Here is a 15,333-nt window from a genome sequence, read left to right as displayed (position 1 = left end):
AGTGAATGCTTCTGATTAGTATTGACACTCTCAAACAAATCCGAACATTTATTTACTGTCATTTTCCGGAAAGGAAAACATTACCTGTTGCTCTGGAGATAAATATGTGCGAACATTTCTTCAAATGTTACCTTATTTCCTCAGATGTTAAACACATGGTGTACTCTTAGTTCCACTGTACCTCTCCTTTATCCTTTCCTTTACTGGAAATTTTTCTCTGCGGCGAGCCAGTGAGTCCTCCTGATTCTTGTTTACACTCTCAAACAAATCTGAACATTTGTTAGCTGTCATTTTGAAGAAGAGAAAATATTACCTGTGGCTTTAGAGGTCTTCTACAACACTCATTGTTCTTTGGTCTATAAAACTGCTAATATAATAGTGTTTGTATTTTTGTCACCAAGAATGGAGTGGTATTGTATGGTTGTACAAGAGAATATTTTGAGATGTATTCCAAGTAATCTTAGTGAACATTCTTATCTTCAGATAGAGCAAAAAGCAGTGCATTTTTGGTAGAATAATGTAGTAGCAACCCATTGTACATGTTAAATTTAAAAGGTTTTGTTGATACGGGAAGTTTATCTGTAATGTTGTATGTCGTAAATAAATGTTGAGTAGACTTTTTTATGTAGATTTAAGCAAAGTCATTTGATATACTTAGCTAAAGATAAAAAACATTTGCTCCTTTTGCAAACAGGAAAGAGCCACTTCATCTGCACCACGGAGTGGCCGGGGCTGTGAATGGTGGAGGAGGTCCAGGTGTAGTGGGCTCCCCCACCCAGCACGGGTGCAACACTGACGACAACGCCAGCTCTACGACAACGGATGAGAGCGGCAATGACTCGTTCACTTGTTCAGAGTTTGAGTACGACAATACAAATGATAAGACACGAGGAGCAGGAGAGGTAATGCAGTCTATTCACTTATTCTCCAAACAGCTGCTGAAAATGACTAAATATTCTTCCCAGAATGTTGCTCTTACCGTATTTGCTCAAATCTAAGCTGTACTTTTTCCCGATTTTTGTAATCCAAAATTCGCCTGCGGCTTAGAATCGAGTGCAAAGTAAGCGGATGTTCTGAAAAATGTTGGTAGGTGCCACCACAACTAACTTCTGCCGTCGAATATATGTAATGCTACACAGGCATGCTTTGCAGGCACAAAGATAAAAACCTCTGCATCAGTAAGTAAATTAAAAGAAAAGGTAGAAGAATGTAAACATTATGCCATGCATTCTTTCGTGTTTGCCGCTATCTCATTTAAATCCTGTCTGCCTAATAAACTACGAAACTAGAGTGAGACAACAGCAAACGCGGAAGAATATACATATCATGTCATGTTTATATTCGTATTATTCTTATGCTGAATAGTGATACAGTCAGAAATGAAGCACGGCAATTGACTAGATTTTTAAATCTAAGATGACTCTAATTTCTGTGCAGATTGTAGTGTACTAAAGAGACACCTGCAAAGATTTTCAAACGGAGAAAATTTTTCGCTAAACTGTCGTTCAGAACATCTTCTATCATATCCAGTCTATTATTTGGTTCTTGTTGATCATTATCAAAGAAAGCAGCAGTGTAAGTAACAACAAATAGTAGTCTCTTACCATTGTTTCGCTTATGAGACAATTCCTCTCTTTTGTTTTTTAATTGTAAGCCGTGGTAGCGTGCACAAAAGCAAGCCATGCTGCAAGCGCCGACAGGTCGTAAAGACTCATTATCAGAAAACGACAAACAATGCATGACACAGTACAATAATGCAGTTTCAGCTTAGAGTGATGTAGACACCTATAACAAAGAGGACAGCACTTATCAGATCAAAGCAAAACATGCAATCGATTCAAACCAGACAAAGCACGTGAAAAAGGAATGGTACCCATACAAATACGGATGGAGCACATGACACACAGCAATGGCTACTTGGTAAAGCTTAACTGTGAAGCTTATGACTCGAACCAAACTACTGTAGCTGTATCTTCATCCATTCGACCTAAATTGTGTCTCATGTTACAATGGACCAGCTGTGTTTCGATTTGGAGGTGCGGCCTAAAATTTTTCTCTCCCCTTGAATTTCGAGTCTCAAATTTCAGGTGTGGCTTAGATTTGGGAAAAATTTTTTTCCTTGATTTCGAGTCTCATTTTTCAGGTGCGGCTTAGATTCAAGTGCTGCTTAGATTCGAGTGAATACGGTATTTCTAGTTATTTAATGAAGACAGACATACCTATTAATTATCCTCAAAGTATTTTTATGTTTCTATTAAAATGTTACAAATCCTAAGTAGAGTGAGGATCTCTTTCCAGCAGGGAGAAGTACATCACAAACAACAATAATCAGGGTAATTGTTGACTGCTGGTACAGCAGTCATGTCTGGCAGTTTTCTGCACTTTTAAGCAAACGTCACTTCAGACATACGTCACACAGATGCAGAATCAGCAGTGGAACTGTATGTAGTCTTGTCATCGGCTGTTCACAGTAGTTTATGAGCTGTGACAACAGCTTTGTAGGCTGAAGAGAAAAGTGACAGGATTATATATCAGAATATTCTAAAACTTGGAAAATGAAGTAGAACACAGTCAGATCAACATTATTATTAAAATTGTGCTAAATGTAAAGAAATGTGTTTTCCTTTATAAAAGAAATTTAGCTTCCTCTGTCATGTACAGATCTCCCCCAAATTAAATGAAAACCTGTTGACTGTGTTTGTGTGGCATTCTACAAAGGCCGTTCCAAAAGTAAATTCTGATGCTGTCTGGTGTGTGGAGGATAGGGGATAATGGTTTGAGTGTGGCTTTGTCACATGGCTCAGTACAAGTCTGGCAGAGCTGTGGAAAGTTATTGAACTGTTATTAGTGCAGTAACTATAAATTAAAATGGCCACTATCGTCAAAAATCATGCTACCTGAAATACATGTCGTAACCCCTTTACTGTATGCTAAAAATGTGAAAGCTACAGGCATTCCTAGTGAACTTCGTGCCTACAGAGGAAACAGTATGATTGATATTGCTGCTAGAAAATGCTGCTGCTTGTTTCGGAAATGTCAGACAAATGTCAGTGGTGAAAAAAGAAGTGGACAGATGAACTTGTTGCAAAGGTCAATGACAGAATAAGAGAAACTTGTCAGTTCACTATTACAGTATTATTAGTTAGTTTCCCTCAGATATTGCAGACAGTGTTGTACAAACTTGTGATTGATAAGCCTGGTTACCACAAATTTTGTGCATGATGGGTCCCAGAGCTTCAGTCTGGCCACAAAACAAAGAGGTTGGGAGCCTCACTAATGGTTCTGATGTGATGTGATACAGAATGAGATGAATTCTTCAATCGCATTGTGACAGGGGATGAAACATGAGTTGCATATGTCACTGTGGTGACAAAAAACCATTCATTGGACTGGGGCTAGAATAGCTTACCACATTAGGCTTCAAAATCATTTTAAGCACAAAGCTGATGACAACTGTTTTTGGGGAGAAAGGAAGCACTCCATGTTGATTCTACAGAAAGCGGTCCAAAGTAAAATTTGAAATTGTTTATGAAACCATAAACAAGCTAGGAAGATCCATTCAAAACAAAAGGCATTAGATGTTGGGCTAGTGGTGTTTTTGTACACGATAATGGAAGACCACATACTGCTGCAAACACACACACAAACTTTGCCTTACACTTTCAACTGGAAATTGTAGTTTATTCCCAATCAAGCCCTTATCTTTTGCCCATTGATTTTCATCTTTTTCCAAAGGGGAAAAAATGGCAAGGGTCAGAGAGGTTTGCAATTAATGACTAGTTAAAAGAGAGTGTCGAAGTGGAGCAGACAGCAGAATTCTACGATGAGGTCATTGAAAAACTCTTTCCTCAGTATTGAAGATTCCTCAGTATAGGAGGTAATTTTATTTTGTAGTTTTAACAAATCAAACAATAGGAAATTCAGGATGAAATAACAATATGAATTAAGATTGGTTGCTGCTCATCACATAGAGGTTTCTTTAGCTATCATACAAAATCTTTCATCAAGTGAAGAAACACACACACACACACACACACACACACACACACAGAGAGAGAGAGAGAGAGAGAGAACACACACACACACACACACACACACACACAACCACTGTTGTCTCCAGCCACTGTGCCTCCACTGGGGGCTAGTACCTGACCTCCACCTGCCTCTGTTGCCTTCCCTGCTCCCAATCTAGCCTAACACACATGCTGTCCCCTCTCTCCCCATCTCACCTGCATAGTCCTTTCCACTTCTGTACTTCTCTCATCCTGTCCCCCACCCTCCCTCCAGCACACTTCTCCTGATGCTTCATCAAACAGTCCACCATCCTATCCCTACTCCTGTATCCCTTCCCATTCCATTGCAACATGTCTTATGTACCCTGTTACCTATCTCCCAGATAAAAACCCTTGTCCACCAGAAACTAGAGCAGCATTCATTATCCATCACCTCCTGCACCACTGTCGCCACAGCTATCCGAGATCGTCACATCTGCAGTGATGAGCAGCCCCTCTCCAAATGTGCCATGAGTCTCATTCGGGCCTCCCCAGACTGCAGTTATCCTCCCAACATTGTCCAGAAACAGATGTCTCATGTCTTGTCCACGCCAGTCACCATCCTCCCCGTGACTGCTGACTGGCACAAATGAGCATACCCCTCCTGACCGAGTACTACCCAGGAACTGCAGCACGTAAGTCACATTCCGCACCAGGATCTCTACTACCTCTCGTCGTGCCCTGAAATGGGAAGTATCCCTCCCACTATCCTCCCAGTCTCTCCCATAGCGATAGTTCAGCAGCCATCCAACCTACGCAATATCCTTGTCCGTCCCTATTTCATCCCTGCTCTCAAACTGTAGCCCTGTGACTCGTATCCCTGCAAAACACGTAGCTGCAACACCTCTTCCATGCATCCTCCTACCCCTACCTGCTCCTGTCCTGCCCCAGGCATTTTTCAATCCCATGAAAGGTAGGGCAACCTGCGAAACGAGCTATGTAGTATACCGAGCTAGCTGCAATCACTGTGCACTATTTTACACAGGCATAGTCACTGACAAGCTGCGTGTCTGCACCAGTTGTCACTGCCATGGTACGCCCAACAGAGATCTGGACCACCCCTTGCCAAATAAACCATGTGATAAGATGGGTTTGATTTTAGTGCATGCTGCACAACCTGTGCCATGTGGATTCTTCCCATGAACACCAGCTTTTCTGAACTGCACAGGTGGGAGCTCTTCCTGCAACAGATCCTTCATTTCTGCAACAAACACCCCTGGCTTTAGCTTTTGCTGTTCTTGTTCTCTATGTGCCTGTATGCCCTGTCAGCTCCCCCTCCAGCACTGCATATGCCTTCTATCCCCAGCACATTTGCCTAAACCTTTTCCTTTCTCAGCTTCTCTCCTCTCCCCCCATCCCCTCCCAGCTCCTCCTGATACTGTAACCAACAACCTACTATCCTTTCCCCGTCACATCCCTGCATGCTCCCATGGGCAGCACTACAGTGTATTTTCCCACCCCTATCTCTTCCCACCTGACCCCTCTTACAGGGTCTTTTAAAAGTGATGGACAATATTCAGAGATATCACAGAAATGATCATTCGAAACAAAAAAGTCAAGTAAACATGGGCTCTAAAACGTATATGAGATATTCTTGATCTTCCATATCGTGAAATAAATCTCTTCTATTGCAAGTTCGTTGCTTTCCATATTTTGGGAAATGGTAGTATGGACCAAAACAATGAAAAAATGTTCAGTAAAAATGTACTCTAAAATGCATATCTTAAAAGTTATGAGCACTTGTTTATTAGAAGAGTTGTGTTACAAAGTACCGAAGATGAACAGGTGCTCATAGCTGGTAAGGTATGCATTTTAGAGCAAATGTTTACAGGTCTTTTTTTCTTGTTTTGGTCCATACCACCACTTCCCAAAATATGGAAAGCAAAGAGCTTGCAATAGACGAGATTTGCTTCACACTGTCAAAGATCAGGAACTGCTCATAGCTCTTAAGGTATGCATTTTAGAGCTCATGTTTACTTGACTTTTTTGTTTCGAATGATCATTCCTGACATATGCCTGAGTATTGACCATCACTTCTGAAACACCCTTTACAATAAAAAAAACTCTTAATGTACTAGTGTTTTTTAGTAAATTAACAGAACTTACATTCCAAGTAACCATCTTATAATGCACATTCAGATAACCTTTCTACAGTAACATCCTCGTTCACATTCTTTTGTATCAGGTTGCTCTTTCAAACTTCATGAGTTTGCACAGCCAGATAGGAAATAAGGAAATGTTGGAATCTGATATGGTTGAAGTCAGTTCCTAACTCAACAGTCTTTCAGATGGCAGATTTTAAATATTAACATCGATGTACTGCTTTCAGACAAATACAATTTTTCTTTATTTTTATATTCTACATCTACATCTACATCTACATTGATACTCCGCAAGCCACCCAACGGTGTGTGGCGGAGGGCACTTTACGTGCCACTGTCATTACCTCCCTTTCCTGTTCCAGTCGCGTATGGTTCGCGGGAAGAACGACTGTCTGAAAGCCTCCGTGCGCGCTCTAATCTCTCTAATTTTACATTCGTGATCTCCTCGGGAAGTATAAGTAGGGGGAAGCAATATATTCGATACCTCATCCAGAAACGCACCCTCTCGAAACCTGGCGAGCAAGCTACACCGCGATGCAGAGCGCCTCTCTTGCAGAGTCTGCCACTTGAGTTTAATAAACATCTCCGTAACGCTATCACGGTTACCAAATAACCCAGTGACAAAACGCGCCGCTCTTCTTTGGATCTTCTCTATCTCCTCCGTCAACCCGACCTGGTACGGATCCCACACTGATGAGCAATACTCAAGTATAGGTCGAACGAGTGTTTTGTAAGCCACCTCCTTTGTTGATGGACTACATTTTCTAAGCACTCTCCCAATGAATCTCAACCTGGTACCCGCCTTACCAACAATTAGTTTTATATGATCATTCCACTTCAAATCATTCCGTACGCATACTCCCAGATATTTTACAGAAGTAACTGCTACCAGTGTTTGTTCCGCTATCATATAATCATACAATAAAGGATCCTTCTTTCTATGTATTCGCAATACATTACATTTGTCTATGTTAAGGGTCAGTTGCCACTCCCTGCACCAAGTGCCTATCCGCTGCAGATCTTCCTGTATTTCGCTACAATTTTCTAATGCAGCAACTTCTCTGTATACTACAGCATCATCCGCGAAAAGCCGCATGGAACTTCCGACACTATCTACTAAGTCATTTATATATATTGTGAAAAGCAATGGTCCCATAACACTCCCCTGTGGCACACCAGAGGTTACTTTAACGTCTGTAGACGTCTCTCCATTGATAACAACATGCTGTGTTCTGTTTGCCAAAAACTCCTCAATCCAGCCACACAGCTGGTCTGATATTCCGTAGGCTCTTACTTTGCTTATCAGGCGACAGTGCGGAACTGTATCGAACGCCTTCCGGAAGTCAAGAAAAATAGCATCTACCTGGGAGCCTGTATCTAATATTTTCTGGGTCTCATGAACAAATAAGGCGAGTTGGGTCTCACACGATCGCTGTTTCCGGAATCCATGTTGATTCCTACATAGTAGATTCTGGGTTTCCAGAAATGACATGATACGCGAGCAAAAAACATGTTCTAAAATTCTACAAGAGATCGACGTAAGAGATATAGGTCTATAGTTTTGCGCATCTGCTCGACGACCCTTCTTGAAGACTGGGACTATCTGTGCTCTTTTCCAATCATTTGGAACCCTCCGTTCCTCTAGAGACTTGCGGTACACGGCTGTTAGAAGGGGGGCAAGTTCTTTCGCGTACTCTGTGTAGAATCGAATTGGTATCCCGTCAGGTCCAGTGGACTTTCCTCTATTGAGTGATTCCAGTTGCTTTTCACCCAGATGTGTCTTGAAGCTGTTGCACCATTAGCAGTTCATTTGTTTTGTATACTATGGCAAATTCACTTCACAGAAAATTTTAAAATTTGTCGTACCTCCACACTTGGATCTGTATGTGACTGTCTACGTTGGAAAGGGATAGTTTCTCTACAGTTTGTCATTTGCATGTAGTTATACTTTCAATATAATGGAAGGAAACATTCCACGTGGGAAAAATTATATATAAAAACAAAGATGAGGTGACTTACCGAACAAAAGCGCTGGCAGGTCGATAGACACACAAATAAACACAAACATACACACAAAATTCAAGCTTTCGCAACAAACTGTTGCCTCATCAGGAAAGAGGGAAGGAGAGGGGAAGACGAAAGGAAGTGGGTTTTAAGGGAGAGGGTAAGGAGTCATTCCAATCCCGGGAGCGGAAAGACTTACCTTAGGGGGAAAAAAGGACAGGTATACACTCGCACACACGCACATATCCATCCACACATACAGACACAAGCAGACATATTTAAAGACCAATTAAATATGTCTGCTTGTGTCTGTATGTGTGGATGGATATGTGCGTGTGTGCGAGTGTATACCTGTCCTTTTTTCCCCCTAAGGTAAGTCTTTCCGCTCCCGGGATTGGAATGACTCCTTACCCTCTCCCTTAAAACCCACTTCCTTTCGTCTTCCCCTCTCCTTCCCTCTTTCCTGATGAGGCAACAGTTTGTTGCGAAAGCTTGAATTTTGTGTGTATGTTTGTGTTTATTTGTGTGTCTATCGACCTGCCAGCGCTTTTGTTCGGTAAGTCACCTCATCTTTGTTTTTATATATAATAGTTATACTTTCACTTTGATTTGTATTCTGCAAAGGAATTTAGAGATGAAAATGAAAAAAATTATTTCAGCTCCTTTTCCGCTTTATAGTCTGTGACTGGCTTCTTTTGCATCACATGCATGCACAAACAATCACACATTTACGTGACAGCACGTTAAAGAAATGGTTTGCCCAAAACTTGACTTAAAATGGTTCAAATGGCTCTGAGCACTATGGGACTTAACATCTGAGGTCATCCGTCCCCTAGAACTTAGAACTACTTAAACCTAACTAACCTAAGGACATCACACACATCCATGCCCGAGGCAGGATTCGAACCTGCGACTGTAGCGGTCACGCGGTTCCAGACTGAAGCGCCTAGAACTGCTCGGCCACACCGGCCGGCTTGACTTAAAAGTTAGAGCCTCTTATACTACAAATGGGCATCTTTTAATCTTCCAACTAGAAACATACTTGTTGTCGTCTTCAATCTGAAGGCTGATTTGATGCAGCTCTTCACACTAGTCTATCCTACGCAAGCCTTTTTATCTTCCAAATAACTTCTACAACATATATCCATCTCAATCTGCCTACTGTTACTACAAAAGGATTACGAAGGAAATTATCTGTGTTATTTCTAAAGGAATCATCCTGGCATTTGTGAGGTGTGATTTAGGGAAATCACATAAAATCAAAATCTGGATGGCCGCATGTGAATTTGAACCATCGTCCTCCCTAATGTGAGTCATTGTGCTGAGCACTGCACAAGCTCGCTCAGAAGATGGTGTTGAATTCATTAAATGCTTAAACCAAGGAAATGCAGAAATACTGCATTTTTATGGTATATACATCTGACAGGATACAACATATCTGAATCTAATGATGGCAATAACCAAAACAAGTTACTAATGAAATCAAAATTGCAATCTTGATAGAACATTGTAATAAAAAAGTACAAAAATTTATTTTGGACTCATATTCAGACTTTATGTCTTCAATTGACAGATTCGTGCAATACCACGTATGAGAAAGATGAGTGGACAGATAATATCACAGAAACAATAGTGATGCCAATGCTGAAGGAAACTAATTCCATTAAATGTGCAAAATATAGGAGAATAAGTTTGATACCTCATTTGGAAGAAAGTCTACTGACAATAATGAATAAACCATTTTACTCTATTGTAGAGATAACTGGATAAAGAACGTTTGGGCTTCAGAAAGGGTAAAGGTACAGAGATACAACTGGACCATTACAGATTGTTGGGGAAAGGAGCAAAGATATAAGCGGTATTAGAATTGCTTATGACATGTTACCACTAAGTGAAAATGAAAAGGCAAGCAACAGCTTGTTAAAAGAATGCAACACCAGCCATGAAGATAAATATGAGGAACACCGAGGCAATAGTTTTTACATGAAAAACAAATAACATAAATGTAAAAAATTTTTCATTGTGTTAGGGAAACATGTTGATAGCTTCAGGTACATAGCATGCAGTATAACCAATATATGACATGTAATCTAGAAATAAAAAACAAAGGTATAGTGTGGATACTTGATTGTGCCAGTTGTAGGTTGGAAGGGGGAAGGGGAGTCAACCTATGGTTGCATAAGATATCAGGAGAGGTCAGGCTGCGCTACCTCTGTAAGGCGAACCCTATGTCACTTCTTTTTTGACAGAAGCACAGATCACAGGGGTCTGCCAACCCACTGAGAGGGAGGCAGGGCTCGTTCCCTTGCACTGTTCCTCTCCCCTCAGCAATTTTAAGTCCGTGTTTGTTTACATTCTTAACTGACTGCCAAGTTAAAATATCTGCACCATAGCCATTGCAGAAGAAATGCTTTACAGGAGTAGGACTATTGTCTGTGGTCCATTAAATAAACAGTTAAGAAAAGGAAAAGAATAGTGAAGTTTTGTTTCATGTACTGGCCTGTATGATACTAAAACATGGATGCTGTGGCGGAGAGAGGAGAAAATCTTGGACACTTTTGGGATGTGAATTTGAAGAAGAATGGAAAGTGTGGAATGGACAAATAAAAAAGAAATTATGTTATGTCACACAGGATAAATGAGAAAAACAATTCTGGAACTGAGGTGGAAAAGAATTTGACTAGAATACTTGATGATAAGAGACTGGATAATGAAGGCTGGCTTAAGAAGGAATGGTGACTTGAAAGGGACTAGAGGAAGAAGATAGCAGCAAATTGACAACATAAAGATAAATGCCTCATATTCAGCTGCAAAAAGAATCACGAAAAACTGGGAGAAATAGAGAATGCTGAACTTGCCTAATGGACAGAACACCACTTTATCACATATGATATGCAAATCTTGATGACTGTGGAGGAGGCAGTGACAGATTTAAAAAAGTAAGTGTTTTTTGACGGCAATTAAATGTACAAAAATGCTGTCATATATGGGGTTCGGGTTCTTACAAAAGCCAATTACTGTTAACAGTTATTTAATAAATTGATATTTCATGCAATGGTTAATATCTGTAAATGAAAGAGTTTAATTTCATAGAAATTGATATGTTAGAAGTGATAGAAGTGATGTAAAATATACGTGAAAATAGAATGTGTAAGAACTAAAATATATGCAGAAGAAATATAGGTTTGATGAGGAACTGGCTATTCAAGTTGATATCAGCAACTGTCTCACTGTACAGGTAGTCCGTCACAATGTAGGAGCTCTAGAACCAAAAGTGGTGCAGGCTGTCCGTAAGCTTTTGGAATCCTGGGAGCCATGGCTCACTCACATTCATAACAGTGCGCTGTGCAGATGTCATCATCACTAGCAAGCAGGTCATAGAAGGGACATATGTTATGAGTGATTAGATGGCCCACTGTTACAGAAAGCCTTTAAAAATGTCAAAGAAGGCACCCTAAGAGTACATTAAATAATCAACAGTAATCTAAAAATAATTTTGAGAAATCCTTTAGTTAACTATTCAGATTTTGTTGTAGTGCTTATTTTGAAGAGTTGCCATAACAGACTGCAATGTTGTGGCATCTAGTCAAAGTTTGTTTCCCGTCATAAGCCTTTGTAGTCATTCTACAAGCTGCTTGCCACTGACAGTGAGAATATCCACACAGCTCTCTGATAGCAACATGTGCCAGTGGCTCCAACTACAACAAATGCTAATGGATAGTCTGCCCACTTCCAATTATATGTCTACTTCATCCTGATGGACTGACTGTGCAGTGAGATGACTGATGGCCATGATTTTGAACAGCCACATCCACTTAATTTTTTTTTTTTTCTTTGCATACATTTTATTTTGTATTGTTTCTACTTTCAGACACATTTTCCATTATTTCTACCACTTCTAAGATAGCAGTTTCTATGTATTTAAACTCGTTTATGTCTAGTCATTAACCATTGCACCAAATGTCAGTTTATTAACATAACTGTGAAATGTAACTGACAAATATATTTGACTACAGATTCCAACATTTCAGCTACAGTCAATTATCAGTGGTAAGATTTGTAATTCTTACAGATTATTTGGGTTGTCACAAACATTGTTAGTAAATTCAGTTAACAACTATGTGTCCTCTGTGTCATTCTAAGGTGATAGGCTATCTCGTTTCTCCATTTCTGGGGTCGTGTTACACGAATTCCCAATAGCTTTATTTTTATTTTCTCTTGGACATCTGATGCTAGTTGTCAGGTCGGAAAGGGTTATCTGTGCAAATAGAATAAAATGTGACCTAGACTGTGAATTCTATGATTGTGTAGATATCAAGATCACAAGCCTCCTCATTTCATATAGTATATTTGTTGTGCATTCTGATTTCCATGACCTTGAGACATACTGTGTGTGTGTGTGTGTGTGTGTGTGTGTGTGTGTGTGTGTGTGGGCAGGTGGGTGGGAGGGGGGGGGGGTAGATATTGTAAATATATTTGATGCACTTTGTGTGCTGTGGTATGTTATTTTCAAAATGATGAACCAGTAACATCTGATATATTAATTACGTGTATTTCATTTGGTTTTTATTATGCTCTGCTGGCAACCACAGGTCAGGTTCTGAAGGTTTACTTTTGCAGGTTTCAGCAACTGGTGCAGATCAGGGTAAACCGCCACTGCCGCCAGTGCCTCCTGCGTCTTACGACGGTTTCGACTCGTCTTTCCGAGGTTCGTTGAGTACCTTGGTAGCGTCTGATGATGACCTGTCGACTCATGTCGGTGCATCTCTGTACAGAGCACACAATGGGTCTCCTTCGTCAACGGCTGCGGCACTCGGCTGGGACTATTTGCTCAACTGGGGTCCCAATTTTGAAAGCCTAGTGGGTGTTTTCAAGGATATTGCTGAACTGCCAGACTCTGTAAACTCGCGAGTGGCCGCATCACTGCGATTGCCGAACAGTGCACCCAAGCCATCCGAAGAATATGTCTGACAGCTATGACATTGTCTTTTGGCTGGGCGAAAGGGGCAATGAGAAATTTTATTCTTCTGCCGAACTGCAGACAGTGATTCTGTGTTTACTTGCAGGTGATGAAGAGAACGTCTGACTTTCTGGTAAACTGTTTCTGTGTTGTACATGAGGAAGTTTTCGTGTACTTTCTCAGAAGAATCACACTTATCCAGAATATTTCAGACAGTACGTTTCAGATGTTGCATACTGTGATATTTTAAGTGAATAGTGCAAGAGACTTTTCTGTGCACAATGGAGTTACAACTCTCAGGTCAGTTTGTGTCCCCATAAGGCAGCCTTGCGTCAAGTTACAAGCACACCTCATTTTGTTGCAGTGCTGCATTCTGCATATTGAATGAGGGCAGTTCCCATGTAAATGGTCCATAACATTAAATGCATGTTGTAAATGCACCCCAAACCTTAGAAAGGTACAAGCAGATTCACGAAAAGAAACTGCGGACTGTAAATAATTGTAAATGTTCATACCTCTTGTGCCATTGTGTCCTGTGTCACTCTGTGCTTCTGGCTATGTTATAGTATTTACTCAAAATTTTTTGAAACTTCGTTTTTCATCATCCTTGCTTGGTTTATTTACCATACCTGTGACTGGAACAATATAAACATCCCTTTAAATTTGTTTTACTGTATAATTAAGGACCGATTATTTTTCACTCCCTCTTTTTTCTCTCGTCGAGAATACTGTTATTCATTTGCAGATTCACAGTTAGTGGCACAGAACAGTATATTTCCACTTTCAGGCAACTATTTTGTGGGGAAAATTGCCCACTAGGTGTGCTCAATTTTGTATGTCCATTAGACAGTATGGTACAAAACTAAATATTGCCAATTTTATGATGTACTATATAATTATAAAAAAAATGTATAATGGCAGTACCCCATGCTACTTTTACTTGTAAATATTATTTGTATTTTTATATTGTCAATGTCTGTTTATTTGTATGAAAATTGTGAAGTTGTACATTTGTATGTAATATTCAGTAACTCACTGTGCTTAGCCAAAAGAGGTAGTGCCAAATGTTTTGCCTGTGTGAATGAGTGTTTAAATTTGAGTGTTATAATGCGAGAGATGTGAAATAATAAACAACGGAAGATGACACAAATTTTCATGTGTGTTAATTTATTTCACAACACAGATATATCAAAACTTTTGGGAGAAAATATGCTTGTGAATTTATTCCTCTAGTTCCATTTTTCAAAATCGCATTTTCTCCAACATATCATCATTACCTTACCAGAGGAATGATGAAAATTTTTCCATCAGATGTTTATTTAATGTGGATACTATTGCTCTATGATAAAACAATGTAACAATATTATTAAAAGAATAATTGCTATACACCATATAGTGGAGATGATGATCGCAGATAGGCACTACAAAAAGCATGTCAGGAACTGAGCTTTTGGTCAACGAGGCCTTCATCGAAAATAGACAAAAAACTTACACACCTGCGTGCATACAAATGGTACTCACACACACATGACCACAGTCTGGCTGCTGAGACCAGACTGCGAGCAGCAGCACGTGATGGGAGAGGCAACTAGTTGGTGAGGATAAGGAGGAGGCTGGGTTGGGGAGGGGGAGAGAGAGAGACCAGTGTAGGGGTGGGGGCCAGTAAAGTGCTGCTTGAGGGAGTGTACATGGATGAGGGAGAGAGACGGCAGGGCGGCTCGAAGCAGTTGGGAGGTTAGACGGTTGGGCGGGGTGAGATGTACTGGAAAAGGAGAGAAGTATAAAGATGGAGGGTGCATTGGTGGAATAGAAAGCTGTGTAGTGTCGGAATGGAAACAGGGAAGGGGCTTGATGGCTAATGACAATGACTTATGAAGGTTGAGGCCAGGAGGGTTATGGGAACATAGGACATTTGTAGGGAGAGTTCCGACCATGCCTTATATCTCCAGTCACCCACCACCTCCCAAAGTTCCATTGTCTGGCCACAGGGGTGCATTCCCCTCATGACTCAGTGCCACACAGGACTGGAGCAATGGTGTCACATTCTCTGCCAGCGTTTCGACTACTTCTTCTCGTGCCCTCAAATGAGGACTGTCCTGCCCACTATCCTTCCTACTCTTCCCACAGTGGTACTCTGCTGCCCACCGAACCTACACAACCCCTGCTCTCAACCCTTTGCCTTCTAGCTGATATTCCTGTAATAGATCTAGATGCA

The 15,333-nt window shown here is 40.6% G+C and overlaps 1 protein-coding gene across 1 annotated transcript in view; it reads left to right on the top strand.

Annotated features, from left to right (window-relative positions):
• Positions 1-14,269, top strand: part of LOC124619827 (cadherin-related tumor suppressor) — a 300,923-nt gene extending 286,654 nt beyond the window's left edge. The window contains exons 28-29 of the mRNA XM_047146436.1: positions 695-902; positions 12,779-14,269. Coding sequence (XP_047002392.1) covers positions 695-902; positions 12,779-13,129 — 559 coding nt within the window. The 3' untranslated portion in view covers positions 13,130-14,269. The remainder of the gene's footprint in view (positions 1-694; positions 903-12,778) is intronic.
• The last annotated feature ends 1,064 nt before the right edge of the window (positions 14,270-15,333 follow it).

The sequence above is a fragment of the Schistocerca americana genome, chromosome 6, assembly GCF_021461395.2.
Source record: "Schistocerca americana isolate TAMUIC-IGC-003095 chromosome 6, iqSchAmer2.1, whole genome shotgun sequence".
Classification (NCBI taxonomy): Eukaryota; Metazoa; Arthropoda; class Insecta; order Orthoptera; family Acrididae; genus Schistocerca; species Schistocerca americana.
The sequence above is the reverse complement of the archived record's forward strand: the minus strand, read 5'-3'. Positions and strand labels throughout refer to the sequence as shown.